The sequence below is a fragment of the Scyliorhinus torazame genome, chromosome 9 (genome assembly GCF_047496885.1).
Source record: "Scyliorhinus torazame isolate Kashiwa2021f chromosome 9, sScyTor2.1, whole genome shotgun sequence".
Taxonomy (NCBI): domain Eukaryota; kingdom Metazoa; phylum Chordata; class Chondrichthyes; order Carcharhiniformes; family Scyliorhinidae; genus Scyliorhinus; species Scyliorhinus torazame.
Genome location: NC_092715.1, coordinates 91,615,149 through 91,641,335, shown reverse-complemented (window position 1 = coordinate 91,641,335; position 26,187 = coordinate 91,615,149). Strand labels below are relative to the sequence as shown.

Genomic DNA, 26,187 nt, shown 5'->3' with positions numbered 1-26,187 from the left:
AGAACCCATCTAACTGAAGAGATCACTAGACCCCAACGAATAACAACACCCAAACTGCTGTTGGATCAGTGGGTCTAACATCTGCAGTTCAATCTTTGGATACATGCCTCAACAAGCTAGTCAAGGCTCATGTTCACACTGAATGGAAGAAGTGGATGGTTGACAGAGAAAATACCTTTGCCAAAAGTACAAATATGCGTGCTGCCCCATTTGATGTTTTGTTTGTTTCGTCATAAAATCGAGGGTTGCTATTAGTATACAAAAGTTCATTAGGTCATTCAAAGCATTTGGAATATCAAATTCAATCAATGGGGAAAAAGGTGATCAGTGTGGGGGGTGTATTATGAAACCAAAAGCAGCACTTCTGATCCAGTGTGGGATCCTTGGGACGATTCCAAAGTGACACAGTGATAATTTAAAAGATATGATTTAATTAGAGGCGGTTCAGAGAAGGTTTGCTAGAATTAAATATAAGGATGAGGTGAAGTTGTGGATCAATCCGGTGGTCTACACAAAAGAATACAATAAGTCCCAGTCTCGGCCTGTTTAGCCCGCCGGCAGCATGTTATGACTGTGGGGAGACATGCCACCCCTGAAATTCAGCCCATAATTTGTGAATGGCAATTCAGAAAATGCAAGTAAATATATCGCTCTTTTCTACCCTAACATTTTAGAGTCAATTATTCATGATCAAGATTTAAAACTTCATTACAACATTAGTTCTTACCATTGGTGTCACATTGAAATCCCATCCCAATTGAGCGCCAAGATTCTGGGTGTAGTAAAATAGTGATACATTCCCATATGTACCCTTATCTCGATATATCACCAAGGTTAGGTTTCCGGCGGTTTCTTTCACCTTAAAGCTTGCAGATAATGAAAAACAGTCAAAATGTATCCATGAGGTAGCGAAACATTCTTATAATGATAATCTATAACCTTTATTATTGTCACAAGTAGGCTTTCATTAACACTGCAATGACGTTACTGTGAAAATCTCCTTGTCGCCACACTCCGGCGCCTGTTCGGGTACACGGTAAGAGAATTCAGAATGTCCAATTCATCAAACAGAATGTCTTTCGGGACTTGTGGGAGGAAACCGGAGCGCCGGGTGGAAACCAACGCAGACACAGGGAGAAAGTGCAAACTCCGCACAGTGACCCAAGCAGAAATCAAAACCGGGACCCTGGTGCTGTGAAGCAACAGTGCTAACCACTGTGCTACTGTGCCACCCAATATAAATTTAATGCATTTTATTGCATAACAATGCAATCATCCATATATAAAATAAATCTATATATTTATTAAATACTAATATATGCTTACATCTTAAACACTTAATGATGTGCCTCTGAATTATGCCTTTTACACCATCATTTGCATCAACAGTCATGAAAGGACAGCTTTAAAAATTTAATCAACAGAGAACTGATGTGTTGGCTTTAAATCATAAAATCTAATCACTGCAAACAAACTGGGTAGATGATGTTGTGTGGCAATTCCTTTCACTCCCTTCACCTTTCTCCTTAATTAAATTGAGGGGAATATACCCAAGTAACTAACCACTTACCACCACAAGGCACCAGTATATTCATTCAGAATGCAAATTATGAAGTTCCATATATGATTTTTAAAAGCTTGAATTAAAAGGATACAAATTGTGCATACTACTGATGATCCACTACACGTTTCCTCTTAATGTGAAACTTTTATCAGCAAGTTAATAGAACATTAAGAAATTTTCAAATTTGATTCAAGGGTCTGAGATCTGCTGGCAAGAATACATTTATTACCCATCCATAACTGTTCACAGCCCTGGTGAGCCTCTCCCTTTGAAACACAACATCAGGGGATGTTGTTAGGAGATGAATAGATATTAATTACTTTTACAAATCTGTGTAATTAAGAACCTTACATTATGAATTAGAATCTGATGGGGACATGGAATGGGCTGTGAAAGAAGTAGTGTCCTTTTCTTAATCCATACATTCTAATGTTCCTGATATCTATCTGAAATCACCTTAATACATTAGGAGTAGTCCAGCTGTAAGAAACCATGAGGGTGTAAAACAGAAAACAGTATTTGCCCCAGAACGGTCTTAAGCTGTGGTTCGCCTGCCAGATTTTGCAATACATTACATAATACATTAAACAACTAACTGAATAAACCAAAATGCTCGATTAAATAACTAACTTCAATGTTAAATATGTAACAGTAAATTTAATGCATTTTATTGCACAGCAGTGCAATCGTCAATATATAAAACAAATCTATATATTTATTAAATACTAAGATGTGCTTATATTCTTAAACACTTACTTAATGGTGTGCCACTGAATTGAGCCTTTTACACCATCATTTGCATCAACAGCTATCCGGGAAACTCGGCCTGTAGCATCTGGAATTTAAAACCAAACCTTTCAAACCAAAGTGAATTACAAAAGATAAAAACAGAAGAAGGTGCTATAATATAAGTGCAGAAAACAAGTACTGGTTGAGGAGAGTATAACCTGGGAGATGGCTGGTTAGGAAACATGGGAAAGGAGAATGGATTCAGAGCACCAACTAAAGACCATGTGAAAAGACAAATGGAAACGTTTAGATTTAATGGTCCATTGGCTGCTGCGAAACCTATACTTACCTTCGGAGGTCGGGATTTCCAATTCCCAATCAACCTCGGTCCTCCTGCACATGCCACAAATGCGCAGTTGGTATATCTTACACTCTTCGGATGAGGACCGGCCTTGCGTGACTGCACAGAAGTGGAAGAACAGTGCAAAAATGTAGGTCACGTGACCTGGAACTATTCCAGGGAGCGGGACAAGGAGAGGTCCCAAACCAGGGAGGGCGACAAGGAGATAATAGGGAAATCAGTTCATATTAAAGGCCTAAATGAGCCTTTAATGGATTGAGTTCAATTCAGAGGCAAATAGGAGAAGCAAAGGAACATAGTAAGAATAGAAAAGTATGGAAATCACTAGCATTTGTGACAGCATTTTGGAGAGAGAAATAGAGTTAACATTTCAGGTCAATGACTTTTCATCAGAAATCAGCAAAAGGATCAGTTTGGAGATGGACAGGAATCAACCTGGCACCCAGTTCAAAATAGAATCACAGTTTGACCAAGGAGACTCGAGGTTGAAAACATTTACACAAATTCAAAAATGTGATTGACTTGGAAATTTAATTTTATCCTATTATGCAATTAAATATGTAAGCATATAAAACATAGAATACACACCCAGTCTAGGAGGGAAGCGGGTTAAATCATCAAAGATGAGCTCCACAGATGTTAGATTCACAAGGAAGAACTCCCGCAACTCAGGAATTTCATCCTGCAAAAGGCATATTTCAATACAGCAAGCAAAGCAACAATATATCTGCTCAGAGGTCAAATACATCACCAAAATTCTGTAATATATATGTGGATGTGGCCCAGAATTTCTGACCGCTGAATGGTCATACTCTGGACATAGCCTCAAAACAGAACCCCTCGGAGCTGAATTCACACTGACTAAGAAAACATTTTCTGCGACGTTTGGACATTCAATAGGCAATTCCAAGTCAACGGAGGCAGAAGTACCTTCACCAGAATCCCTTTTATTAACAAAACCAACATCAGTACAGCCATGTGCATCAGCTTTCTATCTACACTGGGAGTGCAGAGGATCTGAGACTCCTTGTGATATACAAAGAGGTTCCCTGATTTGCCCACTAATCAGGGAACTCGTATTCCAATTAGCCAATCTCAAGGTCTAAGTCATTTCACCCAGCACCAGAAACTTCAAAAAAAGTCTACAACTCTGAATTAGAATCAAAGACTTCAGAGGCTTCCTACTTACTTACCTGGATAGTTACCCAGAAATGTTAGACAGAAAAAAAAAAGTTCTAATCACTGGGTAATTTTATATTATCATTCATGCTGACTGCCACTCCACCCTCACACCAGATTCCCCTCCCGACTAACCCTCTGACCATCATGATCCAATCTGACTCAGTCTCGCCAGCCTCCCGAGCTGGCACCCTACCTCCTGCCCTAACTCATCATGCCTTTTTATCCAGCTGGCACTATATCCACTTACCTCACACACACTCATTCACCAATACAACGGAAAACTACTTAAATGTCTCAAAGCTTTTCAGTGTGTTATTGAATGAACACCGATCAAGATGTGGCAGTTAGTCCATAAAAAGGCTTGGTTTGGCAGTGAAAAAGATCGTGGGCATCATTCTCCGCCGGCGGGAGTCTCCGTTTTGCCGGCGCCCGGGGGTTTCCCGACGGCGTGGGGCTGCCCCACAATGGGAAACCCCATTGACCGGCCGGTGTTACGGAGACTCCCGCCGGCCGGTCGGGGCAGAAATGTGGCGGGGCGGGTAGGAGAATTTCGCCCCTCATGTGACATGGTTTCTATAATTATATGTTTGACATCAAGGACTGTAAGTCAGAACCGGGAAATTATCAGGATCTTAATTTGCCATTGGCTTAACAAGCTGCTAGAAGGGAAGGCCCTCATTTATTTCAGACCTGCAAGATATCCGCAAGGCTCCAATGTTCATAGGCAACTTGGGAACGAACAGGAATATGTTGCTCTTTTTAACCTTAGTCTATTTGCTCTGTTTAGGTCACCTTTGCTCATGAGTCGCCAGGTATCTTTATGATACCGCCATGTGGTTCAAGTTCAGGTTATGATTAATAACACAGTACACCGCTTAGTAAGGATTAAAACAACGGTCATTTATTATATACAACAAGCAATATTAATACCCTAATACTACTTTCTATATAATAAACCTATCACTACTGGCCAATACTTAACTTAGGGAGAGCCCACCAGGTCAGGGGAACGAATGGCTTGTCCAATCAAATCTGGCCCGCGGGATTCAAAAGGCTGCTACAGGTTGGTGGCTAGGTGTCTCTACCGGATAGCGATCATTGGATTCAAACTTACTATACACGGTGGCTGTGTAGCGCACAAAGACTCCATGAGACGAATATAGTGAAGTCGATGAGGCTTTATTAAGCGTGTCTGTTCCCCAGCAGCCCGATAGTAAACTGGCATGCGGGGGAAGACACCGGCTTCTTATACTTCGCCTTCAGGGCGGAGCTTGAGGTCAACGGCCAACCAGGAACCGGGATCTGTCAGCCAATGACATTAGGGCTTCCAGTCCCACATGACCCCCAATACATACTACCACATTCACCCCTTGTCAAAATTGAACACGGCGGGGTGATGCTTCGTATGGTGGTAAGGGTTTACAGGGCTGGTCCTGGGAGGATAGAACAGTTACATGGTAGTACAGTATTGGACAGTTTCGTCCTGTTACAACTATTTACAGAGGGTATAGGAAAACAAAATGTTCATTGAACAGTCCATCTTTGTTTTACATCGACGCCACGAGTCGGTCGGGCGGTCTGGTCGTCCGTGTCGATCGCCTCGGCCCCGGCGGTGGTGGTGGTGCTTGTACCAGTGTTGTCGCCTCCGGGAGCCGCACGGTTTCAGCTGTCGGTGCAAAAGGGAGGGGGAACTGATCCTCCTGGGACGGGGGCGGTCGCGGGGTGCGGCGGTGGCAGGAAGGGGGGCGGTTGGGTTGATGGTGTCGGGGGGGTGTGCGTGGTGCCGGCGGGCGCCAGATCCCGCAGAGAGACCGTGTCCTGTCGGCCGTCGGGGTACTCCACGTAGGCGTATTGGGGGTTTGCGTGGAGGAGGTGAACCCTTTCGACCAACGGGTCCGCCTTATGTGCCCGCACATGCTTTCGGAGCAGGATGGGCCAGGTCGGCAGCGACGTTCCAGAGGAGGACCTCCTAGGGAAGACAAGGAGACGCTCGTGCGGCGTTTGATTAGTGCTTGTACATAATAATGACCGGATGGAATGGAGAGCGTCCGGGAGGACCTCTGCCACCGTGAAACTGGGAGATCCCTGGACCGTAGGGCCAGTAGGACGGCCTTCCAGACCGTGCCGTTCTCCCTCTCTACTTGCCCGTTCCCCCGGGGGTTGTAGCTTGTCGTCCTGCTTGAGGCTATGCCCTTGCTGAGCAGGAACTGGCGCAGCTTGTCACTCATGAAAGAGGACCCCCTGTCGCTGTGGACGTATGCGGGGTAACCGAACAGCGTGAAGATGCTGTTCAGGGCTTTAATGACTGTGGCCGCGGTCATGTCGGAGCAGGGAATGGCAAAAGGGAAGCGGGAGTATTCGTCCACTACATTAAGGAAATATGCGTTGCGGTCGGTGGAGGGGAGGGGCCCTTTGAAATCCAGACTGAGGCGTTCAAAGGGGCGGGAAGCCTTAATCAGGTGCGCTCCATCTGGCCTGAAAAAATGCGGCTTGCATTCCGCGCAGATGTGGCAGTCCCTTGTGACTGTACGGACCTCTTCTAAAGAGTATGGGAGATTGCGGGACTTGATGAAGTGGTAAAACCGAGTGACCCCCGGGTGGCAGAGGTCCTCGTGGAGGGTTTGGAGGCGGTTAATTTGTGCGTTGGCACATGTGCCGCGGGATAGGGCATCGGACGGCTCGTTCAGCTTTCCGGGCCGGTACAAGATCTCATAGTTAAAGATGGAGAGCTTGATCCTCCACCTTAAGATCTTGTCATTTTTAATCTTGCCCCGCTGTGCATTATCGAACATGAAGGCTACCGACCGTTGGTCAGTGAGTAGAGTGAATCTCCTGCCGGCCAGGTAATGCCTCCAATGTCGCACAGCTTCCACTATGGCTTGGGCTTCCTTTTCCACTGAGGAGTGGCGGATTTCTGAGGCGTGGAGGGTTCGGGAGAAGAAGGCCACGGGTCTGCCCGCTTGGTTAAGGGTAGCCGCTAGAGCTACGTCGGAGGCGTCGCTCTCGACCTGGAAGGGGAGGGACTCATCGATGGCGCGCATCGTGGCCTTTGCGATGTCCGCTTTGATGTGGCTGAAGGCCTGGCAAGCCTCTGTCGACAGAGGGAAGGTCGTGGTCTGTATTAGGGGGCGGACCTTGTCTGCGTACTGGGGGACCCACTGGGCGTAGTACGAAAAGAACCCCAGGCAGCGTTTCAGGGCTTTTGGGCAGTGCGGGAGGGGAAATTCCATGAGTGCGCGCATACGTTCGGGGTCGGGGCCTATGATCCCATTGCGCACTATGTAGCCCAGAATGGCTAGCCGATCGGTGCTAAAAATGCACTTGTCCTCGTTGTACGTGAGGTTCAGGGCTTTGGCGGTCTGGAGGAATTTTTGGAGGTTGGCGTTGTGGTCCTGCTGATCGTGGCCGCAGATGGTTACATTGTCGAGGTACGGGAACGTGGCCCGTAACCCATGTTGATCAACCATTCGGTCCATCTCCCGTTGGAAGACCGAGACCCCGTTTGTGACGCCAAAAGGGACCCGTAGGAAATGGTATAATCGCCCGTCTGCCTCAAAGGCTGTGTACTTGCGGTCACTTGGGCGGATGGGGAGCTGATGGTAGGCGGACTTGAGGTCCACGGTGGAGAAGACTTTATACTGGGCAATCCGATTGACCATGTCGGATATGCGGGGGAGAGGGTACGCGTCTAGTTGTGTGTACCTGTTGATGGTCTGGCTATAGTCAATGACCATCCTTTGTTTCTCCCCTGTCTTCACTACTACCACCTGCGCTCTCCAGGGACTATTGCTGGCCTGGATTATGCCCTCCTTTAGTAGCCGCTGGACTTCGGACCGAATGAAGGTCCGGTCCTGGGCGCTGTACCGTCTGCTCCTAGTGGCGACGGGTTTGCAATCCGGGGTGAGGTTCGCAAACAAGGACGGGGGTTGCACCTTGAAGGTAGCGAGGCCGCAGATAGTGAGTGGGGGTATGGGGCCGCCGAATTTAAACGTAAGGCTCTGTAGGTTACATTGGAAATCTAAGCCCAGCAAGGTGGGGGCACAGAGTTGGGGAAGGACGTTAAGTTTGTAGTTTTTGAATTCCCTCCCCTGTACAGTTAGGGTAACTATGCAGAATCCCTGGATCTGTACGGAGTGGGATCCTGCAGCTAGGCAAATCTTTTGTGCGCTGGGGTAGGTAGTTAAGGAACAGCGTCTTACCGTGTCGGGGTGTATAAAACTTTCCGTGCTCCCGGAGTCGACTAGGCATGGCGTCTCGTGGCCGTTAATTAGGACCGTTGTCGTCGTCGTCTGGAGAGTCCGGGGCCGAGCCTGATCGAGCGTAACCGAAGCGAGCCGTGGTTGTAGTAGTGGGGTGGGGTCCGTTGTTGCCATCCAAGATGGCGTCGGGATGGACAAAATGGCTGCCCCCATACATCGCACGTGGCTGAGGGGTCACAAGATGGCGTCGGGGGTGGACAAAATGGGGCGCGGGACGGGGGTGAGGGTGGTGTTCGGGACGCGAAAGACCCCTTCCTCTCCGTGGAGAGTGTTGGCCGGCACCCAAATCGGGAGCGCCGGCAGCGGGTCATACATGGACTGCGGGGAGGGGGGTTGGGGAGCGTAGGCGGCGTGCAGGGCTCCCAGTTCTCCCGGGGCCGCGGTGGTCTGGACCCAGAGCGGCTGCGCCTGCGGGTCGCACATGGCGTGCTGGGGGGGTTGGGAGGCATAGACTGCCTGTAGGGCTCCCTGTGGCCCCAGGACGGTGGCGACCTCGCGGGATCGGCACACCACCGCATAGTGGCCCTTTTTCCCGCAGCTTTTGCAGATGGCTGCGCGGGCCGGACAGCGTTGTCGTGGGTGCTTCGCCTGGCCGCAGAAATAACAGCGGGCGCCCCCGGTGCGACTCGGCGTTTGGACTGCGCAAGCCTGTAGGGTGTCCGGGGGGGGGGGGTTGCCGCGACGGGTACGTACGGGGCCCAATGGCCTGCCGTGCGGTCGGGGCCGTAGGCGCGGGTAGCGCGGCGTAGAACTCGTCCATCGATTCTCCGGGAGCTTGCCGTCTAGTCGCGAGCTGGTAGCGAGCGTAGATTTGGTTAACTGGGCGGACATAGAGACTTTTCAGTGCTGCGAACGCCGTCTGGAAATCGTCGGTGTCTTCAATGAGGGTGAAAATCTCCGTGCTCACCCTCGAGTGCAGGACCTGCAGTTTTTGTTCGTCTGAGACTCGGCCGGTGGTCGGTCTGAGGTAGGCCTCGAAGCAAGTCTGCCAGTGTTTGAAGGCTGCTGCCGCGTTCACTGCGTGGGGGCTGATCCTCAGGCATTCTGGAATGATCCTGAGCTCCATAGTCCTTTTTATGCACGCTTAATAAATTGTAGCGCACAAAGACTCCATGAGACGAATATAGTGAAGTCGATGAGGCTTTATTAAGCGTGTCTGTTCCCCAGAAGCCCGATAGTAAACTGGCATGCGGGGGAAGACACCGGCTTCTTATACTTCGCCTACAGGGCGGAGCTGGAGGTCAACGGCCAACCAGGACCCGGGATCTGTCAGCCAATGACATTAGGGCTTCCAGTCCCACATGACCCCCAATACATACTACCACAGGCTGGTCTTGCGAAGGTCTCAAGCAGGCGAAGATGAGAGAGAGCGAGATCTGAACTTGGACCTTCACTTTTATAGGGCCCAGGGGCTTCCCGCCTCCCGGGGCGGCCCTTGACCCTGAGTCCCAAGTGATTGGATTCTGTCCCCAGTCTCTGGGGTCGATGTGTCCAATGGTGAGGCGATTCCTCGATCGGGGGGTGGTCGCTCACCTGTCTTTGTTTCGGCCACTGCAGGCGCCGACAGGTCTGGCCCGGTATTCAATTGCTAATATGTTGCAATTGTTCCAGGGGATAGCTGATTTAACTGTGGATGTCTGAGTTGATTAGGTGTAAACAGTCCTGAATGCAACTGCGGATACCTGGGTTGATGGGCTGTTGCTAGCCCTGAGTATCGATCTGGGCTACGTTCCCAGAGCTGAATATGCAAACCTGTCTGCAGCTGCCTGCTTGTGTCTTCTTGGCTGCTTTTCCCAGCAGTCTTCCGGGTTAGCCGTTTTAAACTGGGTTTCGGCCAGATTAATCGGAACGCAGCCATTTTACATGGCTACAAATATCAGCAGCAATGACATACTTGGATCCACACAAAAAAATCATAATAAATAACTAAATAAATAAACAAGCAAAATACAAGCAGTTCCATTCAGATCACTGACCTACTGAATAATTTGCTGCCTGATACAGATTTACTGAAAAAAAATCAAAAGGGTGTTTGTGACTATTTAAAAGGTAGGTGGGGTGTTAGGGGAAATACTTCCCTGTCATTGGGGTCCCTTGGAATTTAATTACTTTGCGGGACTTAAGAGAGAAATTTCCCAGTGTTTCCTGTAAACCTGACCCAAGCAATTAAACTGGCTAAGATTAATTGGGGAGCAATTCTCCCAAAATATTTCAAAGTGTGGTGTCCAGCGGGAAACATGGTGCAAATCTTGCCCAGTGAGTCGGCGTGATCCAGTTCGCAATCCACTCACACTTGAAATTTGTTTGGATGGGGGCGACATAGAGGGGCGGGGCCTAAATACACCAGCAAGCCCAGCTTCGGAGATATCGGGACACCATTTTTAAAGGTGCCCCATTCAGGTCTCGCCCCCATTCAGGCCGCCTTGTCAGTGCCAACCTGTCAGTGGGCATCACATTCCCGCCAGCTTCATGTGCCGGCAGGTGGGAGAATGCTGGAAGTCAGGGGAATCAAAGCATCTCAGAATATTTAAATTAGAATTTAAAGATGCCAATCTGGTTCACGCCCAGCAAGGGGGTGAACTAGGTTAAATCAGCTGCAGTGGGCAGGGAGCATCGCACATTGTTTGGCACCTGAGGAAAATCCCATTTTGGGCCTCTCCTGCTAATCTCCCAACAGAGCGGGATTTGTGCTGGGCACAATGCGGCCAAATAATCACCCCCGTTGCCTTTGTGTATTGTCTCAGAGGATCAGAGTCACGGTAAACTTCCACCGTAACAATGCAGGGTTGGTTTGATGGACAAACGGCTTTTTCTTGTCTTTATTACACTCATGGTCCTTCAGAATTTAACAATGACACCAAAGAAAAATACAAAAAATGAAAAGTCTCATTAAATGATATTTTAAGACTGTCAATTAGCAATTTGTCACATCAAAAACTAAGAAAACTAAACAGCAAAATTACTGTCAACAAACTGTACAAGCTCAACAGCTGCCATCAAATTCCTTTCTTTGCTGTATTTATGGAGGTAATAACAAATATGTTAATGCCATCATCAAATTGGTTACCAGCATGTGAATAAATATTACTAATTACTAATAGGGTGGAACTCGTCTCGCAGGAAATTGCATGATTCAAGGTAAATATATGTCCTCACTCAATGGCAGTAATCTGGTGGAGTGGTTTGTCCACCTGTTGTAGGACTTGTCTGATTTTAATTTCATCGCAGTTTGGAAATTAAAATATGACAATTAAATTGTGGTTTTATTATACATAATCGTGAAATGTGGGTGTCACTGACAAGGCTGGCATTAATCGCTGATCCCCACATGTTCTCAGGGAGGTGGCAATGTGTAGCCTACATAAACTGCTGCAGTCTAGGTGATGAAGATACATGCACAGTGCAGGTGAGGAGGGTGCTCCAGGATTTTGGCCCAGCAACAGGAAAGCAACAGTGATGTTGTTCCACGTCAAGCTGCCGTATGGCTTGGAGGTAAACCTGCAGACGATGACCATCTCAGGCATTTGCTGCCCTTTTCTCAGGAGGTGGAGTTTGCAGGCTTGAAAGGTGCTGTTGAAAGAGCCTTGGCAAGTTGTTGCAGTGCATCTGGTCAATGGCACACACTGCTGTCACGAAGCATCATTGGTGGAGGAAGTGAATGTTTAAGATGGTGCCGATAAAGCGGGTTGCTTTATGCTGAATGGTGTTGAGCTTCTTGCATGTTGTTGGAGCTGCACTCATCCAAGCAAGTGGAGTGTGTTTCATCACATCCTGTTTTGTGCCTTATAGACAGGCTTTGGGGAATCAGGAGGCGAGTTTGGAATATGAAATGGATGTAGTTATACTTAGAAAGCAAGCGTCACCTTGAGTTCAGTTCTATAACCCCGCCTCAGGAAAACTATATTGACCTCGAAGAGGGTGCACTGCAGATTCATCATAATTATATCAGGGCTTTAGAAGGTTCAATGATGAGAAACAGTTGCATAACTGTGGCTCACCTTCCCTTGAGTACAGACGTTTTGGAATGACCTAACTGATAATTAATAAAAATAATAAAATGATTCAAAATGAGTCGAGAAAGAAATTGGTAGAGGGATCAGAACAAGGTACACAATTTTAAAATGTTAGAAAAATTATATCTAGGCCATTGAGGAATGAAATCAGGCATCACATTTTCACCCGAAGGGTAACAGTAATGTAGAATTCTCTCTCCAAAACGCAGAGGACGTTGGATCAATTGAGATTTTTAAAATTGGAAATCAAAAACCAAATTATTCGATAAGGACATCAAGAGATTTCAACCAAAGGTGGCTAAATGGAGTTCATATACACATCAGCCTTGACCTAATTAAATGATAGAAAAGGCTAGAGAGGTGGCATATTTTACTCCAGTTCCAATGTATTTGATCTACTATTTATCATACAGTCAAAGGCATTTTTGTACACGAGTCATATTTTCTTCTACAGCAGCTCTGCACCTTAAATTATGAGCACAGAAGAAACAGTTAAGCTGGTCACATGTTATAAAATATTTACAAAGCTCTCCAAATAAAATACTGACTCACCTCTAAAATAGTGACATTTATAACAGTAGCGGCTTCTCCTTCCTCCATTATAACAAAATCAGACAAAGACAGAAAATCAAGACCAGGCTCAGCCAATGACTCCTCGTTTAGGTTCAGAGGGAGCAAAGACCCTTGGACTATCTCAAAAGTGATGTTAATCGCACCTATATAATGAAAGAAAATATTATTCAGAGCAATAGCTGACACTGAAAATGCAGTAACAATGTATATTTCTGATTATTAAGAAATCAAATATAATTCCAGTGGAACAATGGAGTAACTGATAAATTCCGACCCACAGGTGTTTTCTTGATTCCCTTCAGGTTTCAGAGGATTTTTCCATTTTCTCCTCAAAATTGACACTAGGCTTTTTTCTTTTTCTCGGTCTTTCTCAGGAGGACAGAAATAGGGAGGGGATGCAGTGGGGCGCAACGTGTTTGAAAGATATACCAGGCCAAAAGAGGACAGACTCAATGGGCCAGTTCTACTGTCGTTTCTGACATATTGGTAAGCCAATTCTGAATGTATTTTTTACCTGTTATATATCTCTACCAATTTCCATTAAACTAAAACAGAAATGAAAATTCGGAGGATGTATAACAACTGATTCGATAGCGATCATTTTAAAATACTACACAGAAGTCAAAGGGCACAATCCAATGGCCACGCTGCGCCTGAAAGTCAGGTTGCCGCGGCGCAGCATGGCCGATAAAAGCCGGAGACCCCGCACCCGGGATCTATCCAGCTCGCAATGCCTCACGAGATCCAACCCGATCTCGCGAGACGTTGCGATGTAAATCCTTCCCATTGTGGGTGTGATCACTTTTTGATAAATCTGTATATTAGAGCAAGACAGCTAGTCTCACTTTAATGTTCAGATTCCTGAGGTACTCAAAGCGTTGGGATCTATCGGAGATGTCAAGCGAACGCCATTTGGCATTTGTCTCCACAAACAGGGACCAGACAGAACGGCACTCGTGGGGTCCACCAGTGGATTGGAGGGCCCCAGCTGCATGCCCTTTGGACAGGGTGGTACCCTGGCACTGCTGGTGCCACCCTGGCAGTGCCATCTGGGTGTTAGACTGGCATGGCCAAGGTGCCATGATGCCCAAGTGGCACTGTCACCTGGCATTGTTTGCACACGCACGATTGGGTCGGGGTGCCCTGAATGGACGTTGGAGGGTGGGGGGGTCGCTTCGGGGGCTCAGAGATCAGGACACCATTTTTTAAAAATAAATTAAGAGTACCCATTTATTTTTTTCCAATTAAGGGACAATTTAGCATGGCCAATCCACCTACCCTGTACATCTTTTTGGGTTGTGGGGGTGGGATCCACGCAGACACGGGGAGAATGCGAAAACCCCACACAGACAGTGACCTGGGGCTGGGATTAAACCCGGGTCCTCGGCGCCATGAGGCAGCAGTGCTAACCACTGTGCCGTGCTGCCCAAGGGGACACCATTTTTAAATGGCATCCTGATCTTTCGCTACACTGGAGAGTTCTGGTGAGCGGAGCTCCTCAAATGTACAAAACAGGCTATGTGCGGCCTCGGCTGTATGTCCCCGCTACACAACGCAAGTCGTTTTGTATAGCCATGTGTTTCTCAGCACTGCAAGCACCAGGAAACAGGCGACTAAATGCACTTGCTATCGGACTTTGTTCCCAATTAGTTGAATTGCACCCAAAATTATCCTTGAAGATTCCAAATAAAACACAAGAGCCACGTATCTTAATAACCTATTTTTAAAAATGAAGTGTTTGTTGGGAAATTCATAGAAATATTACATTTCTACTTTTTAAACGTTCCCATAACATTTTTGACTCCTTTGATTTAACTTCCATTTAATTTAAATTGAAGTCTTCAAATGCCATCAATATTGTTAGGTTCAATTTACCATTTTTTTGTCATCAAAGAACCTCATAAATATATTTGGCATGGCTCATACATAGATTAAAATTGTGCTGTGGGATACTATTGCATAAAGTTTTAACATATTAATTCTCATCCATTTATTTGAAAAGTATTAACACTTAAGATAGTAGAAAATATTTCAGTGTTATTCTTTTTTTTCCTTTGTTCTTTCATGGGACATGGGGGTCGCTGGCAAGACTAGTGTTTGTTGCCCATCCCTAATTGCCCTTTCAAAGCACCATTAAAAGTCAACCACATTACTGGAGTCACATATACATGCCAGTGATACCCATATACCATGAAAGAAAAAGAAAAAAAAATCACATAAAGGCCAGACCAGGGAAGGTTGGCAGATTTCTTTCCTGAAAAGGATATTAGTGAACCAGATAGGTTTTACAACAATCGTTGATAGATGGCATGGTTCGCCATTATGGAGACTAGCTTTAGACTCCAAATTTATTAACGGAATTCAAATTCCACCAGTTGCCACAGTGGGATTTGAACCCATCTTCCCAAAGTATTAGCCTCTGCAGGTTAAAGTCCAATAGTTTCCCCATGAGCGGCTGCATAATATCTGGGACATATAATTTAACTGTTCCAATCTTTTAGAAAAATGGCAAACACAATTGGATTGGGCCAGATCTTCTAATGGAGTGGCAATTAAGTTGGATTGGGGGATTCCCTTGTAGGGTTAGTGTGGGTCTGTGCAATAGTTAGCCAAAGTTAGAATAGGTTTTAGTGCTTAGAACATTTTCTGGGAAATCATTGCTCTAAGACAGTCGGATCTTCAAAATTTGCAATTTTAGTTACATTTTCAGATGCTTCCTAGTGAAGGGAAATTGCCTGTTGGAAGTTTGCACTTCCGTCCAATAGCAGAGCAATCCTTTCTTTTGTTATGATCCAAGTTAATGTCATAACTGATTTGGAATTGCGCGGCACGTGGCGCAGTGGTTAGCACTGGAGCTATGGCGCTGAGGTTCGAATCCGGCCCTGGGTCACTGTCCGTGTGGAGTTTGCATATTCTCTGCGTGTCTGCGTGTGTTTCACCCCCACAACCCAAAGATGAGTAGGTTAGGTGGATTGGCCTTGCTAAATTGCCCCTTAATTGGAAAAAATAATAATTGGGTACTCTAAATTTATTTTAAAAAGAAAAACAAAAGAAGAAAAAAAGAAATAAATAACTGATTTGGAAAATCCCAGAGCCTCCCACAGTCCAAAGATGTGCAGGTTAGGTGGATTGACCATACTAAATTGCCCTTAGTGTCCTAAAAGGTTGGTGGGGTTACTGGGTTACGGGGATAGGATGGAAGTGTGGGCTTGGGTGGGGTGGTCTTTCCAAGGGCCGGTGCAGACTCGAAGGGTCAAATGGCCTCCTCCTGCACTGTAAATTCTATGAATCTATGAAACCCTGGCTCATAGGCCGTAACTTTTAATATTTTTAATAAAGCATGGAGGAACAAAGTTATAGGGCTGTTAATTAGTTCCAACTTTTTTTAATTAAACATGGAAAAATTGGATTATAATACAATATTCCGTTACTCCCCACCTAGCGTAACATATACACACAGATTTAAAGATTAATATGGATTACAAAGTACATCTTAAACTACAATGGTCTCATTAACACAAAAATTCCCTTTTAAGCACAAAACATGACTGTAGTCAAATACATGCACTCTGTTCCGAAACCAAGTTAGTGTCTGTGGATTTCTCGTCAGAATCCCCCAAATGATGATCACATGAGAGCACCACAATACGAAGCCACAAACACTGGAAGTTACGGCCCATTATTTTATACATACTGAACAATATTAACATTTTTAAAATTAATTCCGGAATAGGTTGGCACAACAGGGGAGAAATTTGTGGGCTGAATTTTATACTGAGGGCGGGCTTCCCACAACTTAGCAAAACTTTTGGGATAAGCCCACCTCAATTTAGTTAGCTTATCTCACTTCAATGTTTGGGCAACAGCCCTTTAATTAGTACGAGTTGGGACTTCCATCTACTTCCAGGAGGATGTCCTGTCTCAAAGAGCTGACAGTCAATTGGAGGCCGGCAGCTCTGCACACCAGCAGCACCAAGCAGGATAACCGCAAATTACTGCGGATGCTAGAATCTGAAACAAAAACTGAAAATACCAGACAACCTCAGCAGGTCTGACAGCACCTGTGGAGAGAAAAGAGAGCTAACGTTTCAAGTCTGGATGACACTTTGTCAAAGCTGTGACAAAACTTTAACAAAGAGTTATCCAGACTCGAAATGTTAGCCCCCTTTTCGCTCCACAGATGCTGTCAGACCTACTGACATTGTCTAGTATTTTCTGTTTTTGCACCAAGCAGGAGCTGTGACCACAGGTAGGCCAAGGAGGTGATGTTCAACGATGGACCTGGACATTGAGGTATGGCTGTACCTGGGGGGCAGTCCTCTCCCACTGCCTGGTAGATCAGATCAATGGCTGGATAAGGTCATTAATAGTCCTTTAATTTCCCACTTGGGCCAAAGGCCAGACAGTCACATCTGTGGCAACTTACCCGGGCCTAGCATTTAGACCCGATTAAAATTGCCCATTTTAAATTAAAGAATTGGGCACTTTAAAATGAGTCACAGTTACTCCAGCACACAGCCAAATGGGAAGTCGAACTGGCCAAGTTTGAATAAACTAAAAGTCGGACAGGCTGCCAGGACATGACCGGACCTGCCCTGACAATTGACCATCAAGGAATAATCAATCCCACTGATATGCACTGATCTATTGTTGTAAGCCTAGGCTGCGCCAGACACTCGGACGCCTAGAGTTCCCGCGTCCCCATATTTGGTAAAGGTGTACATGCGAATAACGCCACTGGAGGTGGACACCTGGTGTGGGCCCAGGTGACCTGTCAATCGGATCATTGGACACTAAAAACCCCTCTCGATACCCCATTGGCATAAGGCCACAGTAAGTAGGAAAAGAGCGCAAAGCCAAAGGGGGATAAACATAGGCACTCCAGACACCTCGGCAGCGAAGACTTGGTGTGGGAGGTGACCTTGACCAGACCAGAAAAGAGAAGACCAGACTAGACCAAAGAAGGAAGGAAGGAAGAGACTGCCAGTGAGAACCAACTTTGTGAAGATAGACCAGAGGAACGCAATGATCATATCCATAGCCCTACCAAGCCATCTTTGCAGTAGTATACTGATCTTGGTGAATATTTTGTCTGTAATTTATGGATTAATTGTGTTAAATAAATATTGTTAAATTTGAACTTGTGTTTGTGGTTGGTTCTCCTCGTTAATAAAGGCACCTAGGTAAAACCTTTGAGTAAATGGGCTGGTCAAAAGTAACTGAGGTTTTACAGATACAACCCCTCCCCTCACCCCTACCCCCGCCCCGGTCACTGGTAAAGTCATGATCACCAATGGCAGGCGTTCTAATTTACCAGTCCATTTGCCTGCTTTCCCATAACATTCAGTCCCATGTGTGGGGCTATAATCAGATACACTGAAGAGTCAGAACAGAGGAGGAATATTTTATCTATTCCCATTAGGATACTTTAGCAGTTTTGAATGAGTCCCAGTGCACCAAGCATCCCAGAAATTCCAACCACTGCACCACCAATGGGAAGTGTAAGTCCTACTGGGACTAATAGCAGGTATATGTACCATTGTCCGTCAACCACTTTCACAAAGGATGCCCCTCTGTGCCTCTTCAGTGACGTTAATTGAATTTGTCGCAATCCAGATTTTGGGCTCATTCGCTGAATGGAATGGTGCTGGTTCAAGGATTGGTACTTCAGTAACATGGATGCTTGTTGCTTTGCCACAACAAGTGTAGTTATCCACCCTCAATATTAAATGACCTTTCCCTGAGATTTGGCATGGGATCACTGGCAAGTCACAACAATGGGTGGAAGATTCATCTCGTATATTTCCATTACCTCAGCACATCTCAGATTCCTACTTTAGTAACTGATGCAACGTTAGTCGTGTGTTCAGAGAATTAAGTCAAGTTTGGAAACGTACTGCCATTTATACCCTTTATGTGAATATAAATACTCTGAGAACAAAGGTTTGACTTCTTATGTGTGGTGTTACTCGGGCATCATATATTTGACTAAGTCACTTCATAATGCAAAAAGGAAACAAACTAACAGGTTCTCTCGTCTAATTTCAAATCTAATCTATTTGAAATGTATAATTTAACATTGTTCAATATTTTGTTACCTAGGGATCCAAATTCCCGACTAACGAACAGCTGAATGGTTTTATTGCCTTCCTGAATGGAAACAGTTTGAGACGACGGAGCAAACTTCACTACCCCATGTGGCTCATCACTGGCCTCCACTGTAAGAACAGCTTCATATCCCTGGCTATCAATGACAGCTGCACGTGTTGAGGGAACACCTGTCAAAGAAGAATTTAAAAAAAGATAATCCTCTTATTTTCTTAAAATCCCAAGTTAATTGTAAGCATAATTCATCATCTTTCAGAAATCACACATGGACCACCAGATATATTGCTACGACTTATTTAAGAAACTTCCCCTGGAAGTTCAAATCACATGCAAGGTTTGGAGGGGTTGGGAAGAGCCATTTGTAAGATGGACGAAAGATGGCTGATGCAAAGGTCACTTAATTAATCTCCCAGGTAGGTTTCCCAATCAATCACGGGGGAACACTGATAACATTTTTGGAGATATGCATTTGGAGAGTGCACTGCCCAGCTGCAGACCTTCTAGAAAAAGGCATGTAGGAAGTAGATGGCTACCCTGGAAGTAGATAACAAGGAAATTAGGTCATGGTAAAAAATAAGTTCAGAGGAAGCCGTTAACTAAAATTAGGTTAAATTTTCATCTTCACTGTATGGGCAGTAGCCAAGAAGAGTATATCTCCTGCCCTTAAATAACCTACTGCATTTCTTTCAAAGGAACTCAATGCAATGACAATCTGACAGATTTTGTAACAGGAGAATATCTACATCTTCCATGAGGAGAAGATGAAAATTTACCTGAAGACAGGTGATGTAATGCCCATTTAAAATGGAAGCAGAGACGTGTAACATCAATGGGAGGATGATTTCCCATATTGGTCAGAACATTGTTTAACATACGCTGTGCAAAAATCAGCTGTTTGACGAGACATAGACATCTCCCTCTCGGCTCCAAAGATCCAGCCTGGGCAGCTACAGCAGCAGTTCCCCCACTGCCCCTCCAGCCCCACTCCCCTCCATCACCAGTCTTCCTTTCTTGCCCTCCTATTTTGTAGACCTATTTTCTGCAGCCAGGCTGTCTATTATCGTTGTGGCCCAGAGCCAGCAGACTGACCAGTGTTGCTCAAATGCCAGCTATCTCGCTGTAAATTCAACTGCCGAAAGGTGAACCAGGTGCCCCCCCTGAGCTCAGTGTATTTGGGGAGGGGTGGGGGGGGGGGGATAATTCATTCCGTCATCTCCAAGGGACCAAATCCTGCCCACTTGATTCTCTCCTAACTCAGTGCCCTTACAAACCCCCTTGCTAGCAGTCACCTACATTAAATCCAATCCTTTATGTACTTTCATGAGTAATATCATAGCCACATAAATATTCTACTTAATGTTACATATTACCTTCAGTTCTGATATTTGACAAAATAATCCTGTACTCCTCCTTTTCTTCAGGAATACCATCATCAAATATGTGGACAAGAAGAGATGCATTTAAAATACCCTAAAAGGTGACAGAAATTACACACATAATTAGATTAAAGAGAGGATACAACAGAAACATGTGCAGGAAATCATGGCATCAAGCAGGACAAGTATTACAGCAGCAGATCAATCATAAGAAATTAAACTTCCAGGAAAGGTATAACTGTAACAAGCACAATGGAGTTAAAAGGGAGAGAAACAGGGAGACTATCTGTTAATGTTTTCAGAGGGAAATAAGTGTTATAATGTGAGGATGTCCTGCTATTTTTATCTTCTGGTGAATGGCTGACAAGTTAACTCATTCTGGCACAATTACTTCTCTGGATTATCAATGAGGTTATCTTGGCAAGTACTTCATCATTGTGAATGGCAACCCAATGCACAAATAGGAGTTTCAATTAGTTACTTCAATAATGGACATAAAGGACAGGTGTGTGTGTGTGTTTTTTGTGGAACAAGTGTTTCTTGATTACATTTCTATATGGTTCAATACTGATTTAAATATTATGTTGTTTGGGATTCACCCGCTGGAAGAAATAGTTTTTACCCTATCGAATCCCATAATCATTTTAAACATCTTGATCAGATCACCCCTCAATCTTCTATAGTCAAGGGAATATAAACCATGTTTACTCAACATATAAGTTCACCCTTTGACCCCCGGTATCTGATGTATCTGTGCTGTACCCTATCAGCATTGCAGTTTGTATGTTTGTGAGGTGCTGGTGAATTATTGTCCTGTACTCTGTACATGATGTGATCGAGAGTGGCCAATGATGAAGGGGTGGATGTTTAGGTGAATGATTGAAGTGCCTGTCAAGTGGTCTGCTTTGTTCTGGATGGTGTTGAGCTTCTTGAATGTTATTTCAGCTACAGCTATCCAGCCATGCGGAGAATATTCCATAACATTCCTGACTTGTGGGTTTGGGAACACTGGAAATGAGCAACTCACTCAATAATGCCCAGCCTCTGATCTGCTCTGGTAGACACTGGTCCTGGTGAATTCATAGTCAATGCTGAATTCCCACCACATCCATCAGGAGCTGGTGGGGAATTTGGTTGTCCTGAGGAACATCTGCAGCTGTGGTGACAGGTGGAGGCCCTAAGGTGTTCAGGATTAGTCTCTGGACTACTCTCCCACAACGGACAAAGTTCTGGTAAAGTGGGCAGGTAGGCACCAAGAACATCACCCATGACATAGCACTGAACACAGTCCTCTCTGCTGCCTACAAGCCGTCCCACAGGGAACCGTAAATTCCAGTTTCAATTATGTTAAACGTTCTACATGCCAAAGTTCCAAACAGTATAACTGCAGCTGATGAGTAAATTAGCACCTGTTCCCAATCCCCGCCCCACAAATGTACAACACTAGTAGTACAGTTGCATGGATCTTCGATCTGGTTGCTCTTGGTGACGCTCATAAAGTTAAAGAAAACATTGAAACACAGCATGTCCAGCAATACAGACAATAGCAGAATGGATACAAAGTTGGCTGAGTGACAGAAAATGCTCATTTCTCAGACTGGAGGATGGTCTACAGTGAGGATCCCCAGAGATGGGTAATAGGACTCTGATTTTTCTGGATCTGTATTCATGACCTAGCCACAATTCTCATGATTGGTGATTAAGTTGTCCCACCAGCAGGAAAACCAGACTGATTAGCACTAGTAACGACACCAACGTGCCATACAATGGCACTTGAAATTTTTTACCATCAATCAGGCTTCAAGTGCCATTCCTTGACACACCGGTGTTCTCAATGGAGCTGACAGGTCTCATTCCTCTGATGTGGGAGCGCGATCACAGAATTCTGCTGCTGGCCCGCTCCCCCCCCATCCTGATCTATGGAAATGCAACCCCCTTCACCTCCCCTGCCCAGCCCCAAGCCACTCCTTCAGTGCCCCCCCCTCCATTCCACCCTACCCATTTCCCCCCCTTCAAGAACCACTCAGGCCCAATCCCTTGGCAGTATCAACCTGAATGCTTGCAGTCTGAGGGGTAGCATCTTTCATAATGAAGAGAAAGCACTCAGCTTGGCCACAAAACCCTTTAAGCAGTCAGTCAGTATCGAGCAATTAAATTTATCTCATAATAAAGTGAAAGTATTCTCATCTGGGTGAGGAATTGAACTAAAGAAAAGAGCATTAGACTGGGATGACCAGTTAGAATAGTACATTATGGACATTAATTCGAGTTGCAGGGAGTGAACAAAGAGATGGGCAAAGCATGGCGAGAGGGGGAGGGGTGGCTATCGGGACTGGCTCTTTGCACAAAGGATGCTGGGAGGCAGAGGCCCAGAAGGAGGAAAGGAATGTGTAATGAGCCTATCAGAATCAGTGGCAGTTAGATTATATGACCAGGTCAAGGAAAGGGCCTATTGGAATCTTGTATTCATGTATGTGGAACTTGATACTGCATGAATGTATATGAGACCACATGTGTTGCCTCCCTTTGTCTCACTCGCTCTGGGAATTTCAAGAGACATGGGTCTCCTGCCTTCATCAAAGGGAGTGTAAGCTTGCAAGCTATTTGAAATAAACTAAAGGAATTTCTAAATCCGAACTCAGCCTTTTGATTGAGACCAGACTGGACAGAAATAACTCAATTTCTTCATTTGGTGGCAGCGGTGGGATTTCTACAGGCGACCACCGGTCATCTGCGAAATTAGAATTAAACTGATCTCGGACAGAGAGAGAGGAAATGGGCCCACAACGGGAGTAGCTGGAAAATGACCATGTTGGTTTTCCTCTGTATCGTAGTCTGATGAAGTTTAATCACTCGCACACGATCAGGTAAGGTCGTCTCGACGAAATCAAAGATCAGTCTGGCGGATTAGAAAACTAATTTCAATTGATATAAGTACGATTGAGGGCTATTTAACTGAGGGAATTCGAGGGGACAATTCAGCTAGGGCTTGAGGGAATGTGCCTCGGAATTCAGTTTGCAGGTTGAAAATTAAAATTGGTTGTATTGAATTACACTTTAATTCGGTTATGATCTTTAGCGGGTTGAGGGAATGTTACAGACAATTCAGTTAAGACCACTGAGGGAATGTTCTGGAGACAATTCAATACAATTAGAATTGATTAAAGTTGGATTTTGTTAGGGGGAGATATGTCTTATGAGTGAAAACGTTGGGAGATAAATGGCCACCAGGAGGGACCAGAGACTTGGAAAATTCAGAACCGTATTGGAAAAGAGGAGACTTCAGGAATGTTTAAATTTACTTTACAGCTTTGAAGAAGGGAAAAAACGTGCAAATTCAAAGTTTTATTGTCCAGTTGGTTGAGATCAATGAAAGTATGATGCTTTGAATTTCTTTCGTTTGAGTGGAGATCTTGGTGGATTAATGAGTGTGTGTGTTTAATAAGAATTTGTGAACTTCCTCTGGTATTCCTAGTTTTTAAAATGTTGTGATTTGCAAAACGAAGTTGCACATCAATTAGGAGGTATACAGGGGCAGTTAAAAGTGAGATTTAAAATGGGGTAAGTATTTGAAAGTTCTTTAGAAAATCAGTAATAATGATCAACATTGTGGAAGTTATTTAGAACACAATTCTCAGGAAGTAAACAAAAAGCAAAAGCAAAATGTATAAATTGGGATTTGTAAATGATTAGTTGAACTTGGCATAGTCTTGGTTGGTTAAAAAAGAAAAAGAGAAGAGAACAAGGGAATCAAAAATTGAAATGCGAAGACTAGGCATTCGGTGAATTGAGTCCATGTGCTCCTTTATTAGAGGCAGCCATGATGTACCTACATTTAAAAATTTTGTTCGGTGAGTTCCAAATTGTAGAGATTTCAGTATTTTCTGTGTAAACTCACTACACATCAAATTTAAGATTTGGGGATTTTCATATAGCAAAGACTATGGATTTTTAAAACTTTAATTTAAGATTACACAGGGGGAAAGGAAGATCCCAGTAGAAAGGAAGTGATATGGCACAGCTCCACTGGGTCCTAGTGCCCGCTGAGTTGCAAGAAAGTCACTAGCAGAAGAAATGAAGTTTAGAATGTTTACTACATTGCAGGCAGAGCTTTAGGGAATAAAGATATGGGACCGGAGCTTAGATTAGGAGTATCAGGAAATGAGAATCTGATGGCAGGGAAAGATTAATAAAAATAGATGCAGAAATTTTAAAAAATTTAGGTATTAAAACCAATTGATAACGTAAAGGAAATAAGGAAAGCAAACCTAGCAATAGAAAGAATGACACAGGATTAATCAGCACACAATCCAGGGAGACGATACAGGCCGTAAAAGAAATAGCCCTTGACCCGAGGTGCCAAATGCGAGCTGGAGATAATGATCAAAGAGATAGAACAGCACGGAATCATTCAAGAAGTCACATTGCATCAACGAATAGCCCACTTCAGGTAGTTAGCAAGCCTGCTGGTACATTTAGAATGGTAATGAATTACAAAGCATTAAATAAGGTTACAAAAAAAAAAAGAGAAGGAAAAACGGTATTTAATAAATCCACAAACTACATTGGAGAAGATGGCAGGCAAAACTTATTTAACTAGTACAGATTTAGCCAATGGATTCGGGAGTGTTCCGTTAGACCCAGACAGCAGGGAAAAGACAGCATTTACCTTTGGCACTAAACATTACGTATACTGTAAATTGCCACAAGGATATGTTAATTCCCCAGACCACTTTCAGGCAATAGTAAGGGAGTTAATTAAAGATGATTTGGCTTTAGTATATATTGATGATGTGTTAATTGGAGATGATGATCAGGGGGACACATGTTGAAAGAGTGACCAAAATTATTAAAACACTTAATGAAGCAGGGTTTAAGATAGGGCTAAAGAAATGCCAGATTGGCAGGAGCAAAGTTGATTATTTAGGGTAGTCAGTGTCAAGGGCAGATGGGGAAGCCAGTGTTGGGATGAGAGAGAAAGCTGCTAGAATCGCAGTGCCCGTTTCACAAAACTGGAGTAAGCAAATCATGGGAATTTTGGGGTATTTGAGACCAGTAGTGGAAAACTTTGGCCTTTATGCTGGACCCATTTATGAAACTTTAAGGGATTTTAGGTGGACCAGTGAAGAACAAAGAAAATTACAGCACAGGAACAGGCCCTTCGGCCCTCCCAGCCTGCGCCAATCCAAATCCTTTATCTAAACCTGTCACCTATTTTCCAAGGATCTACTTCCCTCTGTTCCCCGCTGTTCATATATCTGTCTAGATGCATCTTAAATGATGCTATCATGCCCGCCTCTACCACCTCCGCTGGCAAAGTGTTCCAGGCACCCACCATCCTCTGCGTAAAAACCTTCCACGCACATCTCCCTTAAACTTTCCCCCTCTCACCTTGAAATCGTAACCCCTTGTAATTGACACCCCCACTCTTGGAAAAAGTTTGTTGCTATTCACCCTGTCCATATCTCTTTAGATTTGTCCTACTTTCCCGATATTGCTCCAAAGCTTCATCAATTTTAAGTCGCCTAGATCTTATGTATGCTTCCTTTTTCATCTTAGCTAGTCTCACAATTCCACCCGTCATCCATGGTTCACTAATCTTGACATTTCTATCCCTGATTTTCTCAGGGACACGTCTGTCCTGCACTCTAATCAACCTTTCCTTAAAAGACTCCCACATTTCAAATGTGGATTTACCCTTAAACAGCTGCTCCCAATCCACATTCCCTAGCTCCTGCCGAAGAGGAGGTTGGACCAGTTAAGAACAGCTGTAGCAGCATCCGGGCCATTAGAGGAGAGACATGAAGAGGACGATTTGAGCACTAAATTTGATTTGTACGCAAATGGATATGGTAAGGTGCTTGTTAATCATAGTACTCAGACACCTATCAAACATTGACAGGAAATTGGTCAAGGGCTGAACAAAAGTTTTCGCACATTGCAAAATGTTTGGCAGCCATAACACAAAGGATAGCAGAGACTGAAAATTTATCAGCCGGAAAGAAAATTTATGTCACAAATG

At 44.7% G+C, this 26,187-nt stretch overlaps 1 protein-coding gene across 1 annotated transcript in view; it reads right to left on the bottom strand.

The window, feature by feature from the left end:
* The window catches only part of adgrv1 (adhesion G protein-coupled receptor V1), a 981,490-nt gene that overhangs the window by 692,434 nt on the left and 262,869 nt on the right, over positions 1-26,187 (bottom strand). The window contains exons 36-41 of the mRNA XM_072516264.1: positions 20,160-20,259; positions 18,780-18,959; positions 12,661-12,824; positions 3,243-3,336; positions 2,321-2,399; positions 728-866 (exon numbers count right to left, since the gene is read on the bottom strand). Coding sequence (XP_072372365.1) covers positions 728-866; positions 2,321-2,399; positions 3,243-3,336; positions 12,661-12,824; positions 18,780-18,959; positions 20,160-20,259 — 756 coding nt within the window. The remainder of the gene's footprint in view (positions 1-727; positions 867-2,320; positions 2,400-3,242; positions 3,337-12,660; positions 12,825-18,779; positions 18,960-20,159; positions 20,260-26,187) is intronic.